At 55.9% G+C, this 25,605-nt stretch overlaps 1 protein-coding gene across 5 annotated transcripts in view; it reads right to left on the bottom strand.

Moving 5' to 3' along the window:
• The window catches only part of NFATC1 (nuclear factor of activated T cells 1), a 128,073-nt gene that overhangs the window by 68,068 nt on the left and 34,400 nt on the right, over positions 1-25,605 (bottom strand). For all 5 annotated transcript variants that reach the window (XM_058557349.1, XM_058557352.1, XM_058557351.1 and 2 more), the window contains exons 4-6: positions 4,443-4,645; positions 2,456-2,628; positions 223-363 (exon numbers count right to left, since the gene is read on the bottom strand). In XM_058557349.1, the coding sequence (XP_058413332.1) occupies positions 223-363; positions 2,456-2,628; positions 4,443-4,645 (517 nt within the window). The remainder of the gene's footprint in view (positions 1-222; positions 364-2,455; positions 2,629-4,442; positions 4,646-25,605) is intronic.

Raw genomic sequence — 25,605 nt, 5'->3', positions numbered from 1 at the left:
GGGGCGTCCCCACACCTCAGCTCTGTGACACTGACAGAGAAGCGGGTAAGGAGGGTGGCACCGGCTCCAGACGCGCTTGGGCTGGACGCAGCCCCCGCTCTGCTCGCCGGCTGGCGCCCAGCACAGGTGCATGACCCGCAGAGCGCCCGCCCCACCTCCAGGAACCACGCCCCACGCGCCCGAACCAGGAGACGCTCCGCTGCCCTCTTTTAAAGTAAATACCTGGTGCTTTCTCCACGAAGATGACCTTGGAGTCCTGCAGAAAGTTATGGCCGGACAGGACCATCTTCTTCCCGCCGAGGACGGGGCAGCTGGCTGCGCTCTGCTTCTCCACTAGGGGCAGCTCCTGGGCCGACCGCTGGGCTGCGTGGGGTCAGGAAACCAAGAGTGAGTGACAGGCCTCCCTGGGCCCCGCCGGCACGACGTCCCCAGAGGGCGGCCGCTGGGCCTCCAGACGGTTCCTGGAGGACTAGCGTGAATGCGGTTCCTCGTAATGGAACAAGTGCAACCACACCTCCCCCGCTGTCTTCACAAGCGTCTCCTGAGGAAGACTGCGTAATTTTACACCAGGTCGGAGTCATTACGCAAATAAGAAAGGAGAATGGCATATCCGATTGGCCTACACGGGAAAACCACGTCCCTCAGTGCCCTGTGCACACGTGTAGGTCTGTGTGTGTGAACCTCCGTGTGAGTGAGCGTGCACACTCTCCGGGGTGACTGATGGGAGAGGGCTCAGTGAAGCCCACAGTGGCCCTGCCGGTGAGGGAGACGCCCTGGCGCTCTGCGTGGGGGACAGAACGCGCAGCTCTAAACGAAGAAAGCCTCATCACAGCGAAGCTCCCCACCTGGACACCCCGATACGGTGGGAATGGAATGTGGTCTTTGGAAGCTGGGAGCAGCCATGAGACCCCCAACCCCGTGGCACTGTGGGAGGGGCCTGGGCCAGGCGTTAACGTGGTGGGGTCTCCAGGGGCCAGGCATGCAAGGGAGGTCCCAGAAGAGCAAGGAGCCCCAGGACCAGAGGAGCTGGGACGAAGAGGCCCGTCTGAGGTCTGGATTTGGCTCTGAAGGAGCAGGGAGGGGACAGGGGCAGAGGAAACACCAGGCAGCAGGGAGCAGGGCTGGAGCAGCACTCCCACGGTCGGGGGAGGCAGGATGGGCAGAAGAATACGGGTGCAGCCCGGCGGCCACAGTTTCTGTGCAAAAGCAGATGGTGAGGACGGGCATTTACGCAGGCGGTCCGAACCAAGGGTCCTCACGGAGTCGCCTGATAACCAGGGACCCGAGTGAGGGTCCTGCTCCATCTCGGGGAAAAGACCACACCACAGAAAGGTGGAGTGACCCCACAGGCCACCCCAAGCATGGGGACAGGCGTCTGCGAGACTGGACATGAGGGACCAGCAGGCGCAGGGGAGGTGGAGGGGAGAGCAGGGCAAAGACCTCATCACAGAGCAGGGGCTGGGGGGCTGGGAGGAAGAGCCCCTCTCACTGAGGTCAGTGGACATTCAGGTCGGAGGCAAAGGACCAAACTAAGACGCGCCTGCTGAGGCAGGTGGGCAGGTGGGCCACGAGGACAGGTGGGTTTCCTGAGACGGCCCACATCTGGGGTAGGGCCGTGCTTCAGAGGTGAGAGAAGGAACAGGGGCCTTGGGGAAGGCATTTCCTGGGCAAGGAGACATTCTGACAGCAGCCGGCAGGTGCGGCCAGGCCTGACCGCGCTTCCCTTCAGAGAGTCCCGGTGACCCCTCCCTGGGATCCCACTCTGGATCAGGAAGGAGGCGGGGATGCAGGGGAGCCAGGAAGGGAGCGGTGCCGAAGCAGAGGACTGTGGTGCTCCCACAGACGGCTTCACCAAAAGTTTGCTAACAAAAGTTGACAAAGGCATGGAGAGAGCAAGCCGAGCCCACACCGAGGCCAGCCGAGCCCCTGAGGGAGCAGAGCGGCCAGGCCCAGGCCGGAAGTGTCTGAATCACCCCTGGGCAGGTCCACGCACACCAACAAGAGAAGCGGAAACCAGGGGCTGCCAGGGAAGGGGCGTGAGACACGTAGGCTCACAAACTCGGGATGTTCAGTCAATGGATCACAAGGCAGAATTCCACTTTCTCAAGTTTCCTGAAATGTGAGGGGATTAACTCAAAAGTGATCAACGCAAATATCTCAGTGTTTCAGGGCAAATTTCTTTTTACTTTCCCCATAGGTGCAGGGAGTCGGGGGCAGGCCCTGCACCAGCGCAGAGCCGCGTAAACCTAATGCCAGCTTAAGTCACATATCTTCGCGGTCAACGCTTGGGGCGTGCGGTTCCCCATGATGGAACAGCTATTTTCCAGCGACTGCACGTGAAAAGCACAGCTCACCAGGCACACAAATGAGAAGCAGAGAAAAGGTGTCCCTAGAGAAGGTGTCCGACCCGCGCTGGAGCTGGCGTCACCCGAGGATGGGCAGATGCCGCACTTACAGCACTCAATGGGGTTGGAAGCGACCTGCAGCGACAGCGTCCGGCCGTTGGGCTGCGGGATGTGGACCCGGAAGACCAGCCTCACTCTGGTGTTCTTCCTCCCGATGTCCGTCTCCCCTTTGCGCAGCTCGATGTCAGAGTTCCTGAGCTTCAGGATCCCAGCACAGTCGATGCTGCCAGAACAAGGTCCACACTGTTCTCCCAATCCTCCATGCACAGGTGTAAGACAGCACCCACCGGTCCCCATGCAGGGCCTCGGGCCAATCCCACGGGGCTGGGCCTGCTCCTGCCCTATGGCGGAGGCCCACCCTCCCCGGGACAGCAATCCACTCCAGGGAGAGACCTGGAGCCCTCACCACGGGCAGGACAAAGCCCCGCTGTCTACACATGCAGCGAAGTGGGGAAACTGAAGCATCATGGAGACGATCCACCCTGATCACTGTCTCTGTCATCCACCCTTGATCTCGAGCAGACACTCAGGGTTCTGGAAGCTTCAGCCCCACTGCACTGGCACATTTGGAGTCACCAGAACACAGCACCGGAGGAAGACAGGACGAGAGCCTGGGGTTCCCTCCTGCAGTGCAGGCACCTGGGAGGGTCCCAAGAAGTTCTATTGACTTAAGATTCGGACAGCATCACCATTACTCAGTTTAAGATCCTGAACTTTCTAGGGCTTCATATGATTTCGTTTAATTTCATTTAACTTAATAGTTTCATTCAACACTAGACTCCAGCAAAACACTCCACATATAAATTGGTGGATGGAGGCCCGAACTGCTCCTCTCTCAGGAAGCAGAGGGAACGAAGATACACGGGCTCTGCTGCATTCTCCAGCCCATCAGTGGGCGACTCAGGACCAGCATCCCACACGAACTGGACAGCAAACCATCTGACCGTATCCTGGTCCTTGGGAAACTCTGATTACAGCTCTTGAAGCAAACCCAAGGATGCAGAATGAATTCAGAGGTCCATAAATTCCCCCAAATCCGTGGAAAGCCAACATGAAGAGAAAGCTTTCCCTTTCTTTGTCACTTAGAGGGTTTAACAGTTATAAATAAATTACCAAAATGCCACACAAAGTCCTACACAACGTGGCCCCATCCACCTCCTCTCCCACACTCTCTCCCTCGCCCATGACAGCCCAGCCACCCAGGCTCCTCCCCTCCCCAGGGACACCCCCTCACTCCTGCCTCAGGACCTTCACACGAGCTGCCTCACACACTCCACCTCGCGTGCTAGCCCTTCCTGCACCTTCCACTCTCAGCTTAAATGATGTCACCTCCTGACACCTCCCCGACATCCAATGGCCACCAAGCTCTAAGACCCATCCCCGTCAGTGACTTGGTGCCTTAATTTTCTATCCACACGTGTGTTTACTACCAGGGGCCTTACGTAGGACAACTTCATTCCCTTCCTCTGCTGCACTCACAGCTTAGGAGCGACATGCAAGGCACACAGTCACTCAATTAGTAGGATTAAATGAAGCCATGAATATAGACCCTATTGGACATGAGAAGATTAATCTTCAGCTTATTAATAAATTCACCCCTAAACTAATGAGTCAGATCTGCACATTGGAGCTGGTCATACCAGCAACATCAGAAACTCTCTCCGTGAGGATATTATCCAGACACACTGTTCTCCTTAATTTTTCAGTGTTTGCATTTTACCCATCCCTCTAATCTGCACTGCTGCATTCGGAAATAAATGGGCGCCACATCTAGGGCTCATGCAGGCATGGGGAGGGACTGACAGCTTGTGGGACTGAGCTACTTGTTGTAAGTGACAATACGTAAAAGGGTTTAGCCTTTTCCAGGCTAAAACCCTGGAAAGAAACAAATCTTTTGTCATAAATATCTGTAAAGTTTATTTAGATGTTAAGCAAGGGCACCCTGGGCCACTGGTGCTGTGGAGATGGGGGTGTGTAGGAATGTGGGGAACACACCAGCCAAGAGCCCACCCCAGCACCCGAGGCCGTGCAGCTTACATGGCTCTCATGTTATTTTCCGGCAGAAGTGGAATTTCCAGGACTTTGGTGTTAGAGAGGATGGCTTCGTGACTGGTGGTGGAGACGGTCTTCCCAGTGATCCGGTGGACCTGGTAGAAGGCATGCGGTCTCAGCAGGCGGTCGTCTGCCGTCCCGATGAACAGCTGCAGCGTGAGCGGCTCACTCTCCAAGTAGCCATGTAGCTGGCGAGAGAACAAAACACCCCCACTAAGCACCCTGTGCACAGACTGCTCGGAATCAATTAAATTTTTATAAGCAGAGGCTAATTCTAAAGGAAAACTTGTGACAGGTGCTGAGTGTTAAGTCCCTCCCACTCCTGGCTCCCTTTCTGTTTCTCTGTAACATGATATTGGTACAATAAGACAAGTGTGCCGGAAAATGCTTCGTTATCCTACAGGTCCTGGGGCACTCGGTTAGGTGTTGGCTTTGAACACTCCTACTGCCTGTGTTCGAACACACACGCATGTGCAATACACAGCTGCACACACAGACACACACGCACATGCACTACCACGACCACCACTGTGACCAGCACCTAGGAGGACAGGAACAACACTCATGGCTGTGTTCATCTTCCCTCCAAGGAGCAGCAGGTGGGAAGGAGCCGGCCGGCTGCCTCTTCCTCAGACCCACCTCTCTCCTCATGCACATGTGTGTGAGAACACCACCCTCTGTGCTCTGTGCAGGAGCGAGTGTGGCTGAGCAGCCCCATCAGAAAACCAGGGCCACTGAGCGGTTTGCTGAGACCCTTTCCTCTAATAAGTTCAGACATGCGCCCCGCAGGACAGGATCCACTCTTTCATATTCAATCCCACCCTAATGAGCAGATGGGACACTTGCAAACAGACGCGTAAAGAAAACCAGCCGTTTTCTGCCTGGCTCAGGGCCTCCCCTTCAGAGGAAGGTGGCGGCTGAATGCTGCCCTGGTGACCCCGGTCCGTGCCCTCAGACCGGCTGCGGGAAGCTCCGGGCATTGGGTCTGTGGCCAGTCTGCGACCAGCGTCAAACCACAGAGGGGACTGCACGTGCTGAGCCCACATCCTTGAAGAGACATTGTGTGTGCTGGGCACGAAACCGTACAACTCCGATGAGACTCTGACGGCCAGGCACCGAAGGAGCCAGGCACTCCCACCAGGAGCCGGGGGCCCATGCTCTGCTCCTCGGCACTGAATGGATGGCGAAGTTTAGACTCCATACCCTTGGGACAAACAACCAGTCAGGAGGCGAAGCGGGGCCCACGGGTCTGCCCCCACCCCATCTCAACCTCCCTGTCTGCGTCGCGCGTCGGGTCCCTCCTCAGGCCGTAAGTCATTTTCAGAACCACCCTTTATCTGTTTTCACCGGAACACAACCATCCAGATTACGAGAGAAACTCTCCTTTCAAGAGGCAAAATCCATTAGGAACAGGAACGTTTACTTCTTAAAAGCAAGCACGCAGGTTAGAGTGGGGCGCAAGTCCAGATCCCGCTACTGTAGGACGGCCTGCAGGCGCTCTGGCCTCCTCATCCACAAGTGCGGGGGGGGCCTCCTCTCCAAGCGGCTGTGAGGATCACAGCTCGGCCACACGGAGGGCTGACAGCAGCGCCCGGTGTGCCGAAAGGGCTCAGCCCACGCAAGCATCCTGCATCCCCTGCTCTCCATCTTGTCGTCACTTTCCTCCTGACCGATTTCAACAGCTGTGACGACAGGTAGCGACCGTAGCCCACGACAGTTTGATGAGCCACATTACACTTGTGCAGTGAGCGATGTACGAGAATGCTACCAGTGCTTTCCCACAAGCAAACAGGCCAGAACCCCCGTCCGAAGCTGCACGGCCCGCCAACAGCCCGGAGCCCCCAGGCCCCCGCCCGACCCTGCCCTACTCATGGCACAGGGTTCCAAGGTGGGGGTGGATCCCCCAGCACCGCGCAAGCTGCTCAGAGAGCGCGCGAGCGGAGTGGGGAGAGACGAGCAGAAGGAACAGGAAGAGCCGGCCCCATGGGGGGGACAGCCTCACGGTCTGCCCACCAGGCACAGTCGTGAGAGCCGAGCGTCCACTGGGCCCACAGCCCGGTGGGCGCCTCCGAGCACCCCATGCCCCGAGACAAAGGCGCGGGCTAGATGAGGTGCACGTGAGGGGGTCGGTCCCCGGTCCACCTGAAAGCAGGACACCCTAACGGTCACTTCAGCCGCCTGGAAGAAGGCCGGTACCGGGCCACAAAGGCTTTCAAGCAGCGCTGGCGAGGGGCGGGGGGAAGGCTGAAACGGAGGTGAGGCCGGCAGACCTGGGACAGCGCAGGGCAAGGGGAGGCCAAGGGGCAGGCAGGGAACTGTGCCCTGCGCTCTCGGGAAACATGGACCAGGAGCAGACACTGCGTCCCAGAGGGAAGACCGGGGAGTGAAGAGGAGACGAGGCTAAAACTGCTCACTGGGTGTCGCAGAAGGAAACGCAAATGCAGCCATGAAAACATACACGTGAATTCTCCAACAAGAAAAGGAAAGTGATACAGCCCAGGGCAGGGAAGAAAGCACCCAGAACCAGCCCCTGGGTCTCGGCCCACTCAACACGCGACCTTCCAGCATAATTCCAACTTCGTATGTTTGCACAGATTTTTAACTTTCATTTTAAGAAGCCAACTTGAAATAAAATGAACTTTAGAAATGGGAGCAGAAACTTGGACATTGCAGTCAGCTGCAGCTGGACTTCCAGGTGGCACGGGGGACACTGGGCTCCGCGGACCAGGCTGGCCCCTCACATGCCCTCCGAGGCACCCATTGTGGCCGCGGGCCTTGGGCTGGATGTGAGCGGGTCTCTCATGACGAGGAGGCAAAGCACCCTGCTTTCCATGAACTCTTCTGGGCCCACGCAAGGCGCCCGGGAGCGCCAACACCGCTAGAAGATAGAGGTGTCGGGGCTGAATGCTCACTGCAGACATGCACCAGCCTCATCCTCCCTCAGTCATCGCCCAAGGCCACAGCAGCAGGAAAAACACACGCTCTATCAAATCACAGGCGTATCTGAGTGCTGGCATACTAACTTGCTGCCTCAAAAAGCATAAGAAGGCCTGTGCCCAGGACTCCGGGTGGTAGGTTTCCTGGAGGATGTAAAGGCCCACATTCAAAGTGAACACATACTGCTTTCCCAGTGGGTAAGAGGCCGGCCGCGCCTCCCCTGGAAACGCTTGGGGAGAAAGTGGTCCTCTCTCTGCTGAATCGGCGTCTGGGGGTGACCTGGGCAGGTTTGGGGAGGACAGCCTAGCTTGTTCTACACCATTGTGCTCAGAAGTTTGTCTGAAGCGAAAGCCTCTGCCTCCCCGTCACCCAATGCCATCTGGCACGCTGGGAGATTTCTCTAAGCACATTAACATCTTCACCCTCAACTCGACTTAGATTCTTCAACATAAACATTTGGAATGTCATATTTCAGATTAAAAAATGAGGATTGACCATAGGAATCTACTAACCCGGAGAAGCAAATGCCTGCTGTGTAAAGTGTGGCTCAGATCAGCAGTAAACCACTAATCAGAACCGTGTGGAACAGACTAGTGGACTGTTCTGACTTCATTTAATTAAGAGACAAAGTCATCTATAAATTTTGAGCCCTCAGAAAAGGATCCCATACAATCACAGATTGTTCATGAGAGAGGTTCGCATGCAATTCACAAGCTGAGCACCAGGGCCAGCCCACCACCCCTTGGGCCGGCAGAAGACAGATGCGCCCATTCGAGAGGCCACTGGGGGAGGCTGGGGCCAGGGCCAGATGAAGAATCCACAGCGGCTCCCCGGCAGGACCGATGGAAATATCAATGGCTCTTTCTATCTCAGCCCCCCTTCCCCGTCCCCGTCTCCTTGGCCGACACCATCTACATGATGTCACAATTACGGATACAAGAAACTACCCCACAGAGACCAGGACTGACTGCCATTGTATTCGTGGTCCCTGAAATGAAGGAATTTACAGTTTCAAGTGAATTTCCAGCAGCTCTGAGACACCCAGCACGGGGCTCGTTTACGAGTATCCGGCATCTATAAACATCTCCGGGTGAGTGTTCTGTAGCATCCTTGATTAACATTTAGCAGCCAGCATTCGTCACAGACTGTGTAGTGGCTACCCGAGGCTCTGACTATCACCTGTGAGATTTCACAGAGACTAGGAGGAGCTCACGCAGGATGGACGTGCACAGATGGTGAGTGTAGAAATGTTCCCAAGTCTGAACCACTGGTGACTGGCCACACATACACACACGCAGCATGCACACACATGCACGTACATGCAACACTCACATGCACACACTCACAAACACTCAACATGAACAAACACATGCAGGCACATGTACACACTCTCACACTGACATACATGCACACGCAGACGCTCACACAAAGCCTCTCCAGACATACTCTGGAATATTGTATTTGGTTGGAGAGAGTTTATTTCCTGGCTTGCAGCATGAGATACACGCGTCAGCATCCTATTTTTATCTTTTTCTGTCCGTGACATGGTCCCAAGCATCTGTGGACATGATCATCTTCAAAGTGGTTCTTTCATCTTAAATAACCGAGTTTTCATCCTGATCCACAGGTATCTGACATGTACAAACTAAACACGTATCTGAGAGGTGTGTGCACACACAGAGAAACGGAATGTGTCCAAGGCTTGCAGCCGACACGAGCCCCGAGTTTCCATGGAGGAACCTGGAGACAGCCAGCAGAGAACAGAGAGCTTGTGGTCAGTGTTGTGTTTAATGAGAGACTGAGGGGCATTTTCTCCCTCAGCCCTGCCCCATCCCTGGCTGTCCTCTGGGTCTGCTGCACATGTAAAGACCAACAACAGCCTCTCGCACCTCTAAGGCCATCGACACAGAGAACCCACTACAAGCTAGCCCAGCACTTGACACTCATTTCTAGGTGGTTCTTGCCAATACTGTTTAATTCCACAGGAACAAAATGCATCCCCTTTTTGAACTGAAAACCTGTTTTCCTATAAGAATACATGAATGTCTCTAAGCAAACAGTATTCAGTTAGGATGGGAAAACCAAGACCAGCTTGTCTGGTCCACTCGGCTTCTCATTCCTTGCTGGGGAGCATTAGTCCAGTCTTTGGCCAATTTAATGAACTGCTGGACTCAAACCTACATTTTTATAACAGGAAATGCAAAAATAAAATCAGAGACTGGTTAAAAGACAAATTTTGCCACTCTGTTCCATTGTGTGAAATTCAGCACAAGAATATGTAAATTAGTCTTTGACCAAAACCCTCTCTCGTGTGGGTGAGGAGTGTTTCACAGTGTCAGGAGGCAGCCCCACTGGCTCCACACATGGGCCTGGCAGGGTCAGATGATCTGAAAATGACAATTTAAAATTCCCCCAGGACTCACCCTGTGAGACTTCTCTGATGGTGTGTAGAATGCAGTGGATTGTGGGTATAACTTTATCCTTTTAAAAACATGCCATTTCAGTGAAAATGGGACTATTTAAGGTTTAACCTGGGAGGTAAACATCTATTATTTAAAACATGCAGTTCATTTTAAGAAAAGCGATTTAAATACTTCACATGTTGCACTGCATGTGTTTCCTGCCTCTGGTACGTTATAGTATCTGTCAAAATAAAATCACCTGTCGTAGCAATGACCTCTCTTTGCTTCAACCTAAACTAAAGAAAATATACTATTTCATTTTCAAGGTATAAGAGTTACTGAGTTTTCTACAAATAAAAATGTTTGTTTTTAGCTCCTGTGCTGACCTCAGCACTTACACGGAGACGACAGGTGACGGGAGTGATTGAGGCCAGATTTATCCGACACTCACATTCCAGCAGCCCTCGCACAGGCACACGGGAAGGCAGTGTCGCGTAAGCAAAGGACCAGTTAATTGAGGGGAACTTTTTACTTTTCAACTAGTCGTCTTCAGCTGGTATACACAGAAACAAAGTAAAGGGGATCCTCGTGCACAGAGTAGCAATCAGTTTAAAGGGAATTTATGCATTTAACATAAATGTAAAATTTGCATCTTTACACGATACCAAAAGGAACCATGCAGGGAGGAAAAATCCAGTTCACAAACTGGCTTCACTATTTTTTTTACCCAAATTCTCTCGATACTGGATTACCTCCAGACAGTTGTGTTGTGTGAGCATCGTCTCCCTATACTTCTCGTCCCCAAATCCTCATGCAGACGCCCACAGGAGACCTGTTCTTCCAGCAACGGCTGTGCCCCAGCCCCAAACCCCGTGCCCCACGTCCCGTGCCCTGAGCCCAATGCCCTGCATCCCGGCCCCACGCCCCAAGCCTACAGCAGGGCCCCTCCACACAGCCCAGGGGGAGGCCGGGTCCCAGGTGCATGAGGACAGAAGCGGCTCCTCCTCATGAGCAGGGTCTCCTGCGTCCAGACACATTCTCTACCAGATAAGGAAAAAGGAAACATCATGGTCCCTGCTGCTGTCCCTCGCTTGGGGGTGGTGAGTGACGGAGGCCACAGTGACCACACGTGGGGCCGTGTCCGTACGGGGGATGGGCCTGCCCACCAGCCACCAACTACTTCCACATGATCATCAAAGCGCACAAACGACAGCACAGTCGCCCCTGGAGCCCCTTTCTCAGGAGAGCGGAGAAACTAGAAACGAAAAGAACACGGTGGCACCAAACACAGGGCTGGAGGTCCAAGGAAAGTCCCCTCGACCAGCCAGGACGCACATGTGACGGACGGCCCATGGTGCCCGCACGTCTCCCCTGTGCCCTCACTCTTCCTGGCCAGGCCCCCGGGGCACCTGCGAGAAACAGTGCAGGCAGAACTGCACCTGGGAACGTGCTTTCTGTGTTTGTAAAAAGTGAGTGTGCAAGAGGACTGCAGCCTCCCTAGTGTTCAACAATGTTCGGTTAAAGCCACCAGAGGAAGGACAGTCCCGACTTCCTCACCAGGCCAGTCACGTGGTGTGTGCAGTCGTGAGTGAGGGAATGTGTGTGTGAGCCCGTGTGCAGGCATGAGTGTATGTACCTGTGTGTGTGCAGGTGTGTGGATGTGTGCGTGCAGGTGTGCGTGTGTGTGCAGGTGTGTGTCTCATGGTGGGTGAGTAGAGAGGGGTGCCACCATGTAGCCAGCAGTCAAGAAGGGGCCACCGGCCCAGGGAGAACCAGGCAGGGCAGGATGAGGGGACATGGGCCAGCAGAGACCCTGTCACCCAGCCACAGGCCTTGTCCCACTCACAGGCCCCAAAACACCTGGGCGACGTCCCAGAACCGGAGTGCAGAGCCGACACTGTCCACAGAGCACAGATCCGGCACTCTCACAGCAGCACCAAACCAGGTCGTTTTAACAGCTTTGCTGAGGCAGCGTCCTCCGTGGCATAAAATTCCTCATCTTTAACCATATAATTTAAGACCTGAAGTTTCTCCCGTAAAGAGGCTTAAGGACAGAAGAGATCAGTTACAACAGGCTCTTTTTCCTGATAGTCGTAATGCAGGTATTGCACCGTCTTCTTAGGAAAAGTGAAGGAAGATTCCATTGACGTGAAGACCGTGTGTCGGCCTCAGCTCCACCGAGTTTCCGGAAGCCCCTGCTCACAGGTGGCACCTCGTCCCCAGAAGGCCCAGCTTCTCAGAGGGCACAGAATGTTGGGAGGTCGTGGGCATCACAGCGCACCCGTCACTGAGACAGCTGTCCGCACCCTCAAGGGTCCGCAGGGCGACACCAGGAGCTAAGAGGCAGCACCGTCCCCGTCTGCAGGCAGCTGGCGTCCTTGCCTGGTGAAGCCGACGTGGTCCGGCCAGGAGAGGTCTGAGCCACCTGTCCCAGCCGTGGGCTCACTCCCTTCACTCGAAGACCAGAAAATTCCTGCAAGTGGGCACCGACCCTCAGCTGTCTGAGCTAGATCCAAAGGACCTAGAATTACAGACAAAAGTTGGCCCTGGCCTCAGAACAGACCTCCAAGAGTGAGACGAAGGAGGTGGGGAAATGTGATTCTCACCAGAAAATGAGGCGACAGTGACGAGCAAGGCAAGCTGTCTTCAGAAAAGCAGCTGGGCCGTCGGAGGAGGACAAATGACGCTTGTGACGAGGGTGAGTCGTAATGGAAGCAGGAGTGAGGGACTGTCAGGCCTGGTCTCTAGTCCAACCCGAGCCCAGACCCGAGTGATGCGCCCAGCTGGCCCCAGGCTCCCTGGTCAGTGCCTGGCCCCTCGGCCTCACCCACGGCACAGTGTCACCGACACCATGACGCCTACGCCCCTCCGGTGGCTGAGATCTCAAGTAGTCTGTCTCCATCAGCTCTCTCTTTCTGCAGCGTCCAGGGATCTGTCCTGGAGGAGCCTGGTTGTGGGGATCAATAGCCCCCATGAGACAGTGGAGATGGGAAGACCAACGGTGTCACGGGTGAGGCCCATCAGGCCGCATGGCAGCTGCTGTGGTACACACGCCACCCTGCATACCGCGCTCTGCGAAGGACGGGCATGTGGAGCAAAGGTGCAAAGCCACGGAGTGTCCATGGCAAGAAAGCAGTTCAGAGGGTCTTGGTCACAGCCCCTTATGGCTGCTGGATCTAAAATCCATGGCCCTTCTGGGCGCCTTCTCCAGGGGCCCAAGTGCACGCCCTTCAGAAGTGATCCATACACAGAATCCCATGCTGAGTGGGGCTCCGACCGGGAGATAAAGGACTGCAGACCCCGCACGATGGACGCCCACGCCCCACACCAGGGCAGAGGCAGAAGAGGGAAGGAGAGCTGGGAGGGTAGAGCTTGGTGCTCCTTCTGCAAACACGCAAGCACATGCACAGAGCCACGCACTCACAGGTGCGCACACATCCATGTGCACAAACGTATATGTACACAAGTACATACATGCTTGCACACGCACACATGTGCACACCCATACACACACACATACATGTGAGAAACCTCTGACTCACCAGCACCAGCTCACGACCCTCTGGGGAATTCTGGGGAAGTTTCTTCACTTTGAGGTGTGGCTTGCACCTTTGAGAGGCCCACAACGTGCTGGCCGCCTAGGGACGACGCAAGAGACCTCCCGGAATTCCAGTCAACCCCAAACCCTCAGGGAAGATCAGAGCCTGCGGGGACAGGAACCAGGCCCGGGGTCTTCCACCCACGACCCCACCCCCTGCTGTTGCTGGAGCTGGGTGGGGCCGGCGCACTATTGCCGACTCCGGGAAGGCCCAGCGCTCCCCCCAGAGCGACATCACGGAGCAGCACGACCTGATGTGCTGACACTTTCCATGAAGCGTGAGCAGCCCCAGGACTCAGAGGACAGGCGCTTGTGAGCAGTGCGCAAACCGCACCTCCTGACCCGAGCTGCCAGGGTTCTCGGTAAGCGCTCGAGGAGAGAGGCGGCTGACCGGGACGGGAGCATCTCCCGCAGCATGCCCGCAGGGACCGGCAGCGGGTGGCACAGCCTCGCTAGTGAGTGGGAACCCTGTGGACCCGAGCAGAACCCTGCCGCCCTCTCGTTCTGCTGTGCACGGCAGGGTCTGGACGACACAGGGTGGACTCGCGCATCCCAGCAGAGGGAGAGGGAGGCACCGGCTCCGGGCTCTGCTGACCCAGGCAGACTGTGGTCCTCTGATAATCGCTGGGTGACAAGAAGAGCCAGGTACTTCTCTGTGAAGCAGGAGGAAGAACAGAACCTCCTGTGCAGATCAAGTTCCCAGCACCAGGAGGACTCAACAGGCAGCGGTCACCGCTGTTCCTGCCATCACTGCTCCATGAAATCCCTGTCCGCAGAATGGCCAACTCGACTGACTGCTCTCTGTGGGGTGAATCTTCCCCACTTCCATGGTGCTCTGTGTGCACATGTGCGCATGTGTGTACACACATGTGCATGTAAGCATGTGTGTGCATGTGTGTGAGCGTGCACACATGTGTATAGAAGCGTGTGTGTGCATGTGGGTGAGTGTGCACGCATGTGTGAGCGTGCACACATGTGTATATGTGCATGTGTGTGAATATGCGTGTGCATGCGTGTGCACCATGAGCCAACATCAATACTGAGTTTACACCATAAAGTGTCACTTTCATTCCAAGAATTCTCCCTATGAATGAAATTACTTTACTAATGACTTAGAGCTGTTTTATTCTCAGATAAACTAGATTTACGGCATAGAGCAAACCTAGAGGGCTGACGGCCCACAAGGCAGCCCCCAGCATGGTTATTAGAACTGCTCTTAGTCACAGACTTGGTTCTACCACCAAAAAGGCTCTAAGATGCTGCCCATTGTTCCTTTCAGGAGAAAGAGTTCATTTCTAGAGTTCTATGGATTTTTATGTATGAAATTTTTCTACGTTTCTGAAAAGGTAGAAAATAAAAAACAAGATGAAGGCCATGTCTAATGAGCCTACCTGCATAAATATTTAAAAGGGTACATGCCCAGAGATGGGACCTCACTCCTGACACACTGGCTGACTGTAACAGCTGTCTTCCTGCTGCTCAGACGCACCTCCACTAATGTGACAGTCACAGTTTACGATGGACTGGAAGCCTTTCAAGGCCTCTGATAACTGCCTGTTCACTCTAGACTCTATGTGTATCTCATTCCAGCGGGTGTGAGTCTCTGAGCGTGGGGGACGCCCCGGCTGGGGATGCCTCGGAGCTCGACCCTCTGTCTCCTGCACTCGTCTCCCTTCTGACGTCATTGGGGCACGGGGGTGGGGGGCGAAGTGTAACGGGGGGGAGAAGGCGGCGTCTAAGCACCTGCTCCTCCCTCCGCTCTCACTGGTGGACGTGCTCCTCGGGAAGGCAGGAGGTGGAAGTCGAATCTCCCCATCCCTCACCAGCCCCGGCAGCCCAGGATCTGAGCGTGGCTTCCAGGTGGAAGGCCATGACGGGATTTTGAGAGGAAAGGACAGGCAGGGTCCTGTGGCTGTGCCTGTGGCCCTGCCCAGCTGACTCAGCGTTTGCTCTTTAGCGAGAAAGACACAGAGGACCCCGCTCCATCTGCACCCGGGAACCTGGTCTCGATGCTTCGCCTGCACAGTCACTTGAGCGCCGTGACTGCTGGGGCTTAAAAAGCCCAGATTTCTTCTCGGGCCTGGCAAAGCTCATGTCACCACCACCCAGGATGTTGTGTTCCATGTGCTCAGGAAGGCCAGCAGGACGCACACCACTTGAGGGAGCTTCTTGTGGCCCAGCTTGTCCCCTTGTTAAGACCTCAGCCCTCAGGGACTCCAGTGAGATGGCTGTGGGACAGCAGGCAGGGGCAGGAAGGCAGGGTCCACACAGATCAGAATAAGGGGCAAAGGCACAGGTCAGGGCGAGCACCCTGCTCTGTCTGTGGTCAATGCAAGTCGGCTGGCCTGGCAAGAAGAGAGCACGGTCGGTGCAAGTCAAGGAAGAAGAGTTTCAGTCCAAGGGTTGTGCTTCCTTGGGACCCCCTTCCTATTCCAGCAACTGACCCAGAGAAGGTGCCGGAAGGAGCATGCCCTGGATGGTGTCAAGGGCAGAGGTCTGTCTGAGCCAGACAGGGAAACAGGCAGAATCTCCCACTGCTGGAGAGGCCGTGTCGTACAAACACTGTAGGCTTTTACCAAGATCGTTTGGCTGCACCCCACGAGGCTGCGTGTTCACTAAGCAGACAGTGAACGGGTAACTCCTGCTGAGCCTTAGGCCAAGGGGCCAAGGAGAGAAGGGGAGCTTGAGCTGGGCCACACGTGACTGGCGGCCCTACCCTGGACCTCACGTGGCTGCCCACGGACTTACGTCACACAGCCTCTCTCCGGCCCTCCTTCTGAGGGAAGTAACTGTCAGCAGCCCACGACCGGCTCTGTGCTCTGAGGGGACACGGGCCACCCTGCGGCACACACCGCCTCACACCCGGGTCCCCTCCCAGCCCAGCCACCTGGCCTCCGGGGAAGTGATTCCCGACTCCGGGTCGGGTTCCGGGGCTGAGCCTGGGGGCACCCCCTCTCTGACCCCTCGGGGCCAGCTCACACCTCAGAGACGCCCACTTTGAACTCAGGTGACCAGCAGAAAAGACCCAAAGATGGCATCCAAGGAGCCGGCCAGTGGGATGCCGCAGGGTGCCCCCCACACCCCCCTCCGGCGGCGTCGAGGAGGACACACGGGATTTACACAGACACGCGTGGAGCCGCCCAGAGAAAAGAAAATCACATTAGCTGTGGATCAAAGAACACTTTGCACGGAAACACTACATTTAGCATTTCTAATTAAAAACACGCTGAGAAGCCCCGACTTTCTGCTGAGGGAAAAAATAACCTAGAAATAGAGCACACAAGAGTCTTACAAACCGTTTGGGAACAAAATGACGTTTAAACAAAATGACAGCAGGAAACGCACCTCAGATGATTCCAGAACCCGGAGCGATCCTGAGAGCCGCCGCTCAACCATCACGGTGAAGCTGCAAACGTCTAGAAACAGTCACTGCGAAGCTGCGCCACCCAGCGCGGCAGGGCTAATGTGTGCAGGGATGCCTGGTCCACACCAGGCCCGGGCGGAGCTGCCCCGCGCCCTCAGAGCCACTGGGCACTCTGGTGACCTCAGGGGGACACACGGAGGGGCTTCCACAAGCTCGAAGGACAGGCGCCCTGGCCACTTAAACCTCCGGAAGAGAGGACTTTCCGGGGCTCTGCTGCAGAGGTGCGGCCCTTTGGGAGCGCCCGGCCCCACGGGGAGGCGCCTCCTCAAAGAGGTCATTCCACCCAAGGCCATGGAGCCGCTGCCCAGCCCGCTCATCTCCTGGACCCTGAAACGCAATGGGTGCGCAGGGTGGGAGGGCGTGCACCCCCTCGGCCTGGGTCGGATGCTAGGGGGAAGGGGGTGAAAGGCCCAAGGAACTCTGAAAGGCAGAGCTTGTGTCTCCACTGACCTCTCCTCCACCCCAGGACCCCACTCAGGGTCAGAGGTCATCGCGGCTGCGCTCCTGAATCTCCTCCTTCCTCGGGACCCCCCTCTGAGTTCTAACAGGGCAAGACGTGGTCAACTGAATGTGAACATAATAGGATGGACTAAGGGGGTCGAGGGCCACTCCCTGAGTGCGGGGGGTGGATGAAGGTGAACCTCTGGAAGCCGTGCCTGGCCCTTGGTGTTTGCTCTCAGGGACCCAAAGAGGAGCCAAGGGCAGGCCCGGCCACGAAGGCCGACAGAGGTGCTGTGCAGGCCGAGGGCACTGGAGACCTCACAGAGCTCCCTGCGTTGGCACGTGGCAACGCCAGCCAGACACCCACATGTCCACAGACGGGACAGCGGCCTGCCATCCGGGCCAGCCCCTCTCCCTGGCACTCAGCGCTGCTGAAGGGATGGCCACCCGCACGGCTGGTCAAGGCGCGATTGTGCGTCCCGCCTCAGCACGGCCCAGCCCACGGCAGGGCCACGCTGGCCATCTGTGCTGACAGAGCAAAGCTCTCCGTCCACAGACAAGAGCCCAGTGTTCTCCCGGAGAAGAGGTGAGACTGGTGGCAGGCCCAGCGCGGCAAGACCGCACCCACCCAGCCCCGGGGCACGCCGGCGGGTGCTCACGGCTCCCCAGCTCTGCAGCTGGGCCTGGGCAGGGCCGCTCGGGGAACAGTTATGTAACAGCAACTCAGAAAGCAAGCATCCTTGCAACCCAGAGCCTTCTCTCAGAGTCAGAACAGTCTTCAAAAACACACAGCAGGACCAAGGATGAGAACCAGGGGGATCTGGATAAGTGGACGCTGCCTGCTGGCCTGTGGCCCTGACTCCTCAGGCGTGTGGGTGCCTCGAATCCCAACCTGTGACCCTGACCCTGTGACCCAGGTGCAGGCGCTGGCCCCACAGAGCCCCGGGTCCCCACAGCCTCCTGACCTTTGTCCTGCAGGTCACTTCTCTGTCTGTGGAGAGCAAGGCTGCGCCGTGGCTGCCCCCTCGCCCCCGCCACGTCGCCCTGCACCGGCTGGTGGCCCAGGGAGACGACACCCAGAATTTTCTCCCCCAGGGGTTGAGCCTGGCTCAGGGACCAGGGACACAGTCTGCCCAGGCGCTGCGGGCTGAGGGCTCGCCAGCAGGAAGGAGGCCCGACCTCCGAATAAACGGAGCAGGGATTTCCCGCTGGGTCCAACCCCCACCCACAGGCACCGGGCGTCTGTGACTCTGCCACCCATGGAAACGGCCCCCAGGGAGACCACGGCACCCACAGTCAGCCAGGAGGGCCAGCTGGGGACGTGGTTTCCCAATTTTGTCATTTTTATTATGATTATTTTTATTACTTCTCACTATTGTCTCCCCTCGCACCCCACCTGCACCAATTGTGAGTTTCCTGGGGGCTGAGACCGAGCCTGTGAGAGCATGCGTAAACATGTAACTCCACTGAAAACAGTCCCAGGACACCGAGCTGCCCTCAAAGGACATTTCGGGAAACCTCCTGAAAAAACGTGGAAGACGCGGCATCATTACGGACAGTCATCAGAGGTTCTGCCTGAGGCGACTTGTTGTTCTGAAATTTCCGCAGCCTGGAACCCAGACACCAGAGCTTTGAACGAGGAGATTTTTGGAGGCTGACGATGCTGTTTATTGCTCTGAAAGGGTTTCCACTGCTAAGCTGCTCGTCAGACATTAGTCTCAAGTGATGCACTGGCTGTGAGAGAAGCTTACTGTACTTGTCAGCTTTGCTGGACAATGAAACTCTAAAATAGGCGTTGAAAAATCGACGTTACGAACTGAGATCGCATGCCTTTGCCAGATGTCAGCACACAAAATACAACTACTTGCTCAAATACTATTGGCCAACTTAATTCCACCGACACCACGCCGCCTGCTCCACTAAACGTGTTTCCAGCACAGAGGAGCGTCTCTACCGCTCAATTCTGGAGTGAGGACCTCTGGCTCTGCTTTAGGAAGCAGTGTAAAGGGCAAATCCTCACTTGTCATAAAGGCTGACATTTTTCAGGGAGCAATGAATCCGCGCACATGGCACTGCCGTGGATTCCATTTGTGTCAGTGGAACAAAACCGGCAGTCAGCTCGACACACATACAGAGTATGGGCGGCAGGTGCCGAGGGAGAGAGGGCACCTACGACGGTGGGACGTCCCTCAGGGCTGTGTCCTGGGCAGACCAGGGAAGGAAACGACCATCCACCTGGACACGGCTGAAAGAGTAGAGGGCAGAGGTCCCGCTGCCGAGGCTGACCCATGAAAAATTAATCCACACCTCAGGCAGGTCAGCGGCGTTTGGCTGCGTGGCTGGCCAGGGTCTGGTTGGGTCAGACCTGCATTTTAATTCCCATCACGTGGCGTTCCCCTTCCCGGGCGTGGGGCCCTGGGCTGGGGCAGAGCTGCTGCTGTTGGTGGTTCTCCGACACCCTGCTCCTGGTTGGGCCTAAGTAGGTTTGCCATCAAATAATAACTAATTCCACTAACATCCATTTCTATGGCTTTTGTGAGAACCGTGGCTTTCCAGGCTAATATCCTGTCTTGAAAGGAGATGGAGATACCTACTCATGACAAATCAAACAAGAAAAAATGGAGCGAAGCTTTGGGTGAAACAAGACATGCTGTGGACACTGGACAGAAGGAGGAGTCAATACTTGTCCTCAGTATCAAACACCCCGAGGCACCTGCTTCTGGCAGCACCAGAGACTCTGACCCTTTCTACCTGGGGAAGAGAGGGGAGGGGAGAGGAGTGGGGGGGTGGGGCACCACATAAAGTGAGAAGGGGTCATAACAACAGCCCCACTTGAATGCTGGATTTAAGGACCTGAAAACAATGAGCTGTTCCCTGGTGTGTTCATTCCTTGGTTTCAGCTCTCAAACGTCTGACATGATAGAAAAATACGTGTTGTGGTCTATGGGGCAAAGTTACGCCTAAAAGCCACTCACCCTAAGGAGAGGCCCTGAGACCACGAAAGGCCTGAGGCCGCCCAGCCCCGCCGCCAGGTCACTTGGCCCTCAGCTCCAGATTCAGTGCCTTCGTGGGCCAGACAGGGCTCATGCTGGTCACTCATAACTGACCAAGGAGCCGCCGACTGACAAGAACACAAATTACAAACCTAAAATGCTGTTTAGGACTGACAAAGCCTTCGCCGTGTGTCATGTTTCAGTGACCTATTAATTATTCACACAACCCACCTCCTGGCTGATGGGCTAGATGCCATCGAGCAAGTTATTTTGGTGACTTGGTAAACAGAGCTTAATTCTTTGACCCCTGGGTCAGAGATCAGCGACATCCCCCAGGTCACTCCTCGTGCCCCTGCAGGGTCCGGAAGGCGGGGACCTTCCCAGATGGGTCCTCTGGAAGTCTGCCCACCACGTGCTCACGTGAGCACTGCTCTCGGCACAGGGGACCGGTTGTCAGGACGCAGCACAGAGGGCAGGGAGGAGGGATGAATGCGACCTTGGAAACGGCCAGGAGGACAAGGGAGACAAGGACACACCAGAAAAACAAAAGAGAAACCGAAATAACCAGAGTACAGGAGGTGGCGAGCCAGTCAGCCTCCTTGACCTCAGTTTCTCTTCTGAAGGAGGTGGCAGCACGGGAACCCAGGGCTCCTCAGGGACACAATTCTCAGGTTTATTAGTAGGGATGCTGGAGGAGGATGAGCCTTCCCTCATCTCCCTCGAAAGGCAAACTCCATGCAGGCCCGATGGTTCCCTCTGCTGTCCCCTCCCCGAGAGAAGCTGGAGGGACACCTCCCACTCCCCCAGAACCACTGACGGAAACCTCGGAGGACCAGCCACAGCCAGCTGTCGGAGCACTGAGTGGGGCTGCATGAGGGGGCGGGAGAGGGGAAGGGAAGTGAGCGGCCCCCAGATGCCCCCCGAACCCGTGGCTCCACCCACGCCCAGGTGCCTGGCCCATCGTTAGGTCTTGAATACGACCCTCCTGAGGTGGGGAGGCTGCCTGCACCTGGAGACCCTGGTCCTCGAGCCAACTTGATGACGGGGGAAGGGAACGGCCCAGGAGGGCTCAGTGCTGCCATCCTTCAAGACAGTCGGTGTGAACTCAGGGGCTCAGCAGAAACAGGACCAGGACGCTCATCCCCTGGTCCTGTCTGTCAGCACCTCGGGGATGCTTGCCAGGGCACAGACGCACCAAAAACGGGCGCTCTGCGTCTTCTGTCAGAAGCGACACGCCGGGGCCTGCTCCTGCCTGTTCAACCAGCGGCCCCAGATGTAGACACAGAGAACTGATGGCAGAAGGGCCAGACCCAGAGCAGAAGGGACTGTGGGCTGGAAAATGACGCAAAAGAAAGCTCCAGGACCTCTGAGAGCTGGGAGCCGAGACACCCCGCCCCGCCCGCGGCTAGGAGCCTTCCTTCCAGGTGGATACACTCTGCCACGTGTGTCTGAATTGTCTGTCAACAGACGGAAGGTCAGGGAAATCCACATTCCCTTCCTCACTGGTCTCAACACAAGACGGTCAGCAGCGGCCAGCTGCAGAGCTCGGGCCACAGACTCCGGGGCCCCTGCTGCTTGCCGCAGCCCCATTGGGCACACCTGTCAGTGGAGCCTGGTGCCCTGCAGAGGACGGCCATCCTCCCACCCAACCCCGGCTCACGAGGTGAGCAGAGCCAAGGGCACCCAAAGGGCAGTCACAGCAGCCCCGGGGCCCCAGAGAGAATTTGCCAGACACACCCACCGGGGCTGTCGATGACTCCAGAGAGCCTGGGAAAGAACCCTCAGTGCGGGAAGGAGTCCTGAACACTCACTCCCATCACCAGCCTGCCGAACCACGCTGGGCAGGCCACATGTGCATCTGCGTCCCCAAATGAACACGGGGGGCGAGATCACATGGATGCTGAAGTCCTCTCCTCATCTACAATTTTAGTCGGACTCTGCCTAGAAAGAAGGTTATGCATTTTGCTGTGTCTCCTGGATGCAGAGGAAAGGCGGATGGTGTGGGGCGGCTCCTTCCCACCTTGCCAAGGCTTGAGATGTGACTAAGCTCTCTCTCTGGGGCACTGCAGGTGGTTCCACTCTGCAGAAGATCACTAACTTTGATTTCATGGACAAACTTCTAGAAATGTGGAAGAAAGTCTGACTAGCTGGATGTACTAGGAGGACAGCATGTTTTTATCAAGCGAAAGCCCCGTGGTTCAGCCAACCCAAGCGATGGGCCTCTGCATCTCTCCAGGTGAAAGGCGGTTCTGAATGGTCCCGGTCTGCCCTGGAGCCAAAGCCTGGCTTCACTCAGACCAAGTGACCACAGTTCAGCCAGTGGGAGTGGGCTGTTTTCTCGATGTATCTGTGATCTGTGGCCTGGCTGAGGCCTCTGTGATACGCAATCCTTCCTGACAGGGGAGGACGGGCGGTATCAGAGCCGCTGACGTCAGAGGATGTGCTAAAACTACTCACAGCACAGAAAAAGCCTCTGTGGTTACCGAGCTTTCACGGCCACTGAGAGAGTTTTCTATTTTCATTTGTTTTATAATTATGTGCAAATTCTATTTTTATCCAATTTGTGGTCCACTAACTGAAAAAGAAAACAAATCCCCAAAATCCCCCTCTTTTTAACTGCTTACCTCACACTTGCATAGACATAAATTCACTTTACCACAGGTAGATCAGAAAACTCTTAATTACTAATTTCTCACACATGAGAAATGCTGAGAGCGCGAGCTGACATTTTCTGTTGGGTGTGGTTTTCTTTTTGTGTTTCAGTTGTAAGGGGGGGCATTTGTTCTGTTTAAACCCATCACCAGCCTCTACCATTTTGCCATCATTTAATTGGAAATAATTTTTGAAGGGACATTTCTAAGATATTTTAAAAACTGTTTCAAGATTCATAATTCCTCCGAAATATCTCGTTTCTCTCTATGTTGTCTACACTCTCAGATGAACAGCACCGGTGCCCAAGACACTTAGACAGTAGACACAGAAGCCCAACACCATGAGGCCCTGCAGGCAGTGGGCTCGCGTGGGCTTTGGGATGGTGGCTTCGAGCTCGGGAGAAACGCCATCCGTGGCCTGGGCCACATGACTGGCCAAGGGTGGAAGCAAACAGCCCCGGCCTTCCTCTCATCCTCCAAGACAACAGGGTGACGCCCAGGACAGTCCTCAACCACAGTGCGAAGAGACGGCACCAACAGCCCTGAGCTCCGCGTTTCACCGATGAAAGTGTTAAATGTTTGCACATGGCTCTCTCCTCTCCAGGACCCGAACCCCTTGCCGACATAATTTACCAAAAGTGGGGGCATACGGCCATTATTTTTCTGCTGCTTTACGTTCATTTCTCCTTCCTGAACAGCTTTATTTCCTCACCTTTGTAATGTCTTTTCCACTCAGCCACCACGCACTGTCGTTCCATGAAAACCGTAGCTAGAAAGGGAGTTAAGCACCGGCAGTTATGCAGCCCGGCTAAATGTAGGCATTGTCTGACCTTTCTCCACCTGGGAAGGCGGAAATTGAAAATGTCAAACTGGCCGCTCTGCGCTGATGAGTCTCCTTCTGCACGCAGCTAACCAAGTGGGTATTAATTGGCGCCAGGCGCGCAGCCACAAATATCACCCTCACACCGTCCCCAAGCGCCGGCTGAAGTGCTGCGCTCCCAGCTCCTTCCAGAAAACTCCACGTCGCTGATTGTTGCGTTGGCAGACGGCCATTTGTCTCCGTGCCCTTCTTGCCTCGGTAGCTTTTTATTTATCTAAATGGAATAAAATGAAAACACGGGGTGCCCTGCAGAGCGCCCCTTCCGGCTTGCATCATTCTCTAAATGACAGGGTTGGGCGCCCAGTTTTGTGGCGGGACCATCGACTGGGGAGAAACATTCTTTATCAATGCTGTGCAGCCTGGAGCTCTGGGGCAAGAGAGCAGTCGTCTCCACCAGAACTGTCACATCAGAGGAGCCTGGGCGGGAGACTTAAGGCTCACGAGGTCACATGTACTAGCAAAGGAAACGCTGCGGCCCACGAAACGGCCCACCTGGAGGCTCACATTTATTTCCCAGGTGGAGAAGGGCGACAAGTTCAGGACGGCAGATGATACCTGTCCTGTCGCGGTTACAAGGCGCCCCCCCCTGACCACCAGGTGACGAACGCTCTGACTCTAACACCAAAAAACCCATATTCTCCCAAAGTGTCTCGGCAGGGAAACAGCGCCAAGTCACCTCTGACAGAGCCCGCACTCGGTTCCAAAACTCAGGCAGGAAGACTCCTGACACAGCCATGGCCATGTGCCAGCCCATCCCCCAGAGCACCCCGGGGCCTGACACCTCACAGAAGGTCCTCACTCTGGGGGTGCCAGACTGCAGGGCCCCACCCCCAAGCTCCAGAGTCTCTCAGTGTCTAGGGTGGTCAGAGAACCTGCATTTCTCACGAGTGCCTGGTGCTGCCAGTCATGGGTCCACACCCTGAGAACCACGGCCTTAGAGGGTCCAAGGCTTTAGACAGGAAAGAATGAAAAATCAACCACTGAAAATATCCAAACCCAAGGCAGCACCAGGTAAATGGAACTTGCTTTGGGCAAATCTTCAATACTGGCCAAGGAGACCTTCAGTCGGCTCTTCACTGCTGCGCTCTTGGGAGACATGCTGATGCAGACCCGCCAGAGGATCTCAGCCAATAAATGGTTGGCATAGCAGCCCAGGCAGCAAATGGTTAAAGGGCCAATGTACTAGGTAGGGGTAGAGAGACAGTCTACACGAGAAGCCAAGGGAGCACTGGGTTAGGAGAGAAGCCGAGGGCGTGCTGGGTTAGGAGCGGCCGTGGCCAAGCAGCGTCGCACACTTGTTCCTATTTACCCTGCTCTGTGAGCTGGTGGCACTGGGGGCAAAGGAAGCGGCAGAGGTGGGCGTGGGCTTCCGTTCAGCTCGGCTCTGCCCGGGGCCAGGCTGAACTGTGTGTGGAGGGCTGGAGGCCTTCCTCAGGAACACCCTCCCCAGCCCAGATCTGAAGCGGAGGGTCAGCCCGAGCACACCCCTTGGTTTTGATTCTTTACGTGGCCCTGATCACTCAGCTGGACGATTTGTGCCCATCATCTATCTCTCCCCAGGCAGTGAGCATCAAGGGAAGGAGGCCTTTGTCACCTGTGGGCGGTGAGGGAGAGGGCATCACCTTGCATGTGGAGTACACTTGGCCAAAGTCTGTGGTGGGAATGGGCAGACACAACACAACACAACCGGATGAGGAACCTGAGGAACAACTGTTGCAGCCGAGTTCACCTCCAACTCCTCAGCTGAAGCTTCTTTCAAACGGAAGCTTCTCGAGAGGAAGCAACGTGACCTGGGAGACACAAGCTTCTCTCCTTGGTTCTG

Source organism: Diceros bicornis, chromosome 16 (assembly GCF_020826845.1).
Source record: "Diceros bicornis minor isolate mBicDic1 chromosome 16, mDicBic1.mat.cur, whole genome shotgun sequence".
NCBI classification, from domain to species: domain Eukaryota; kingdom Metazoa; phylum Chordata; class Mammalia; order Perissodactyla; family Rhinocerotidae; genus Diceros; species Diceros bicornis.
Note: the sequence above shows the minus strand (reverse complement) of the source record. Positions and strands in the feature narration are given on the sequence as shown.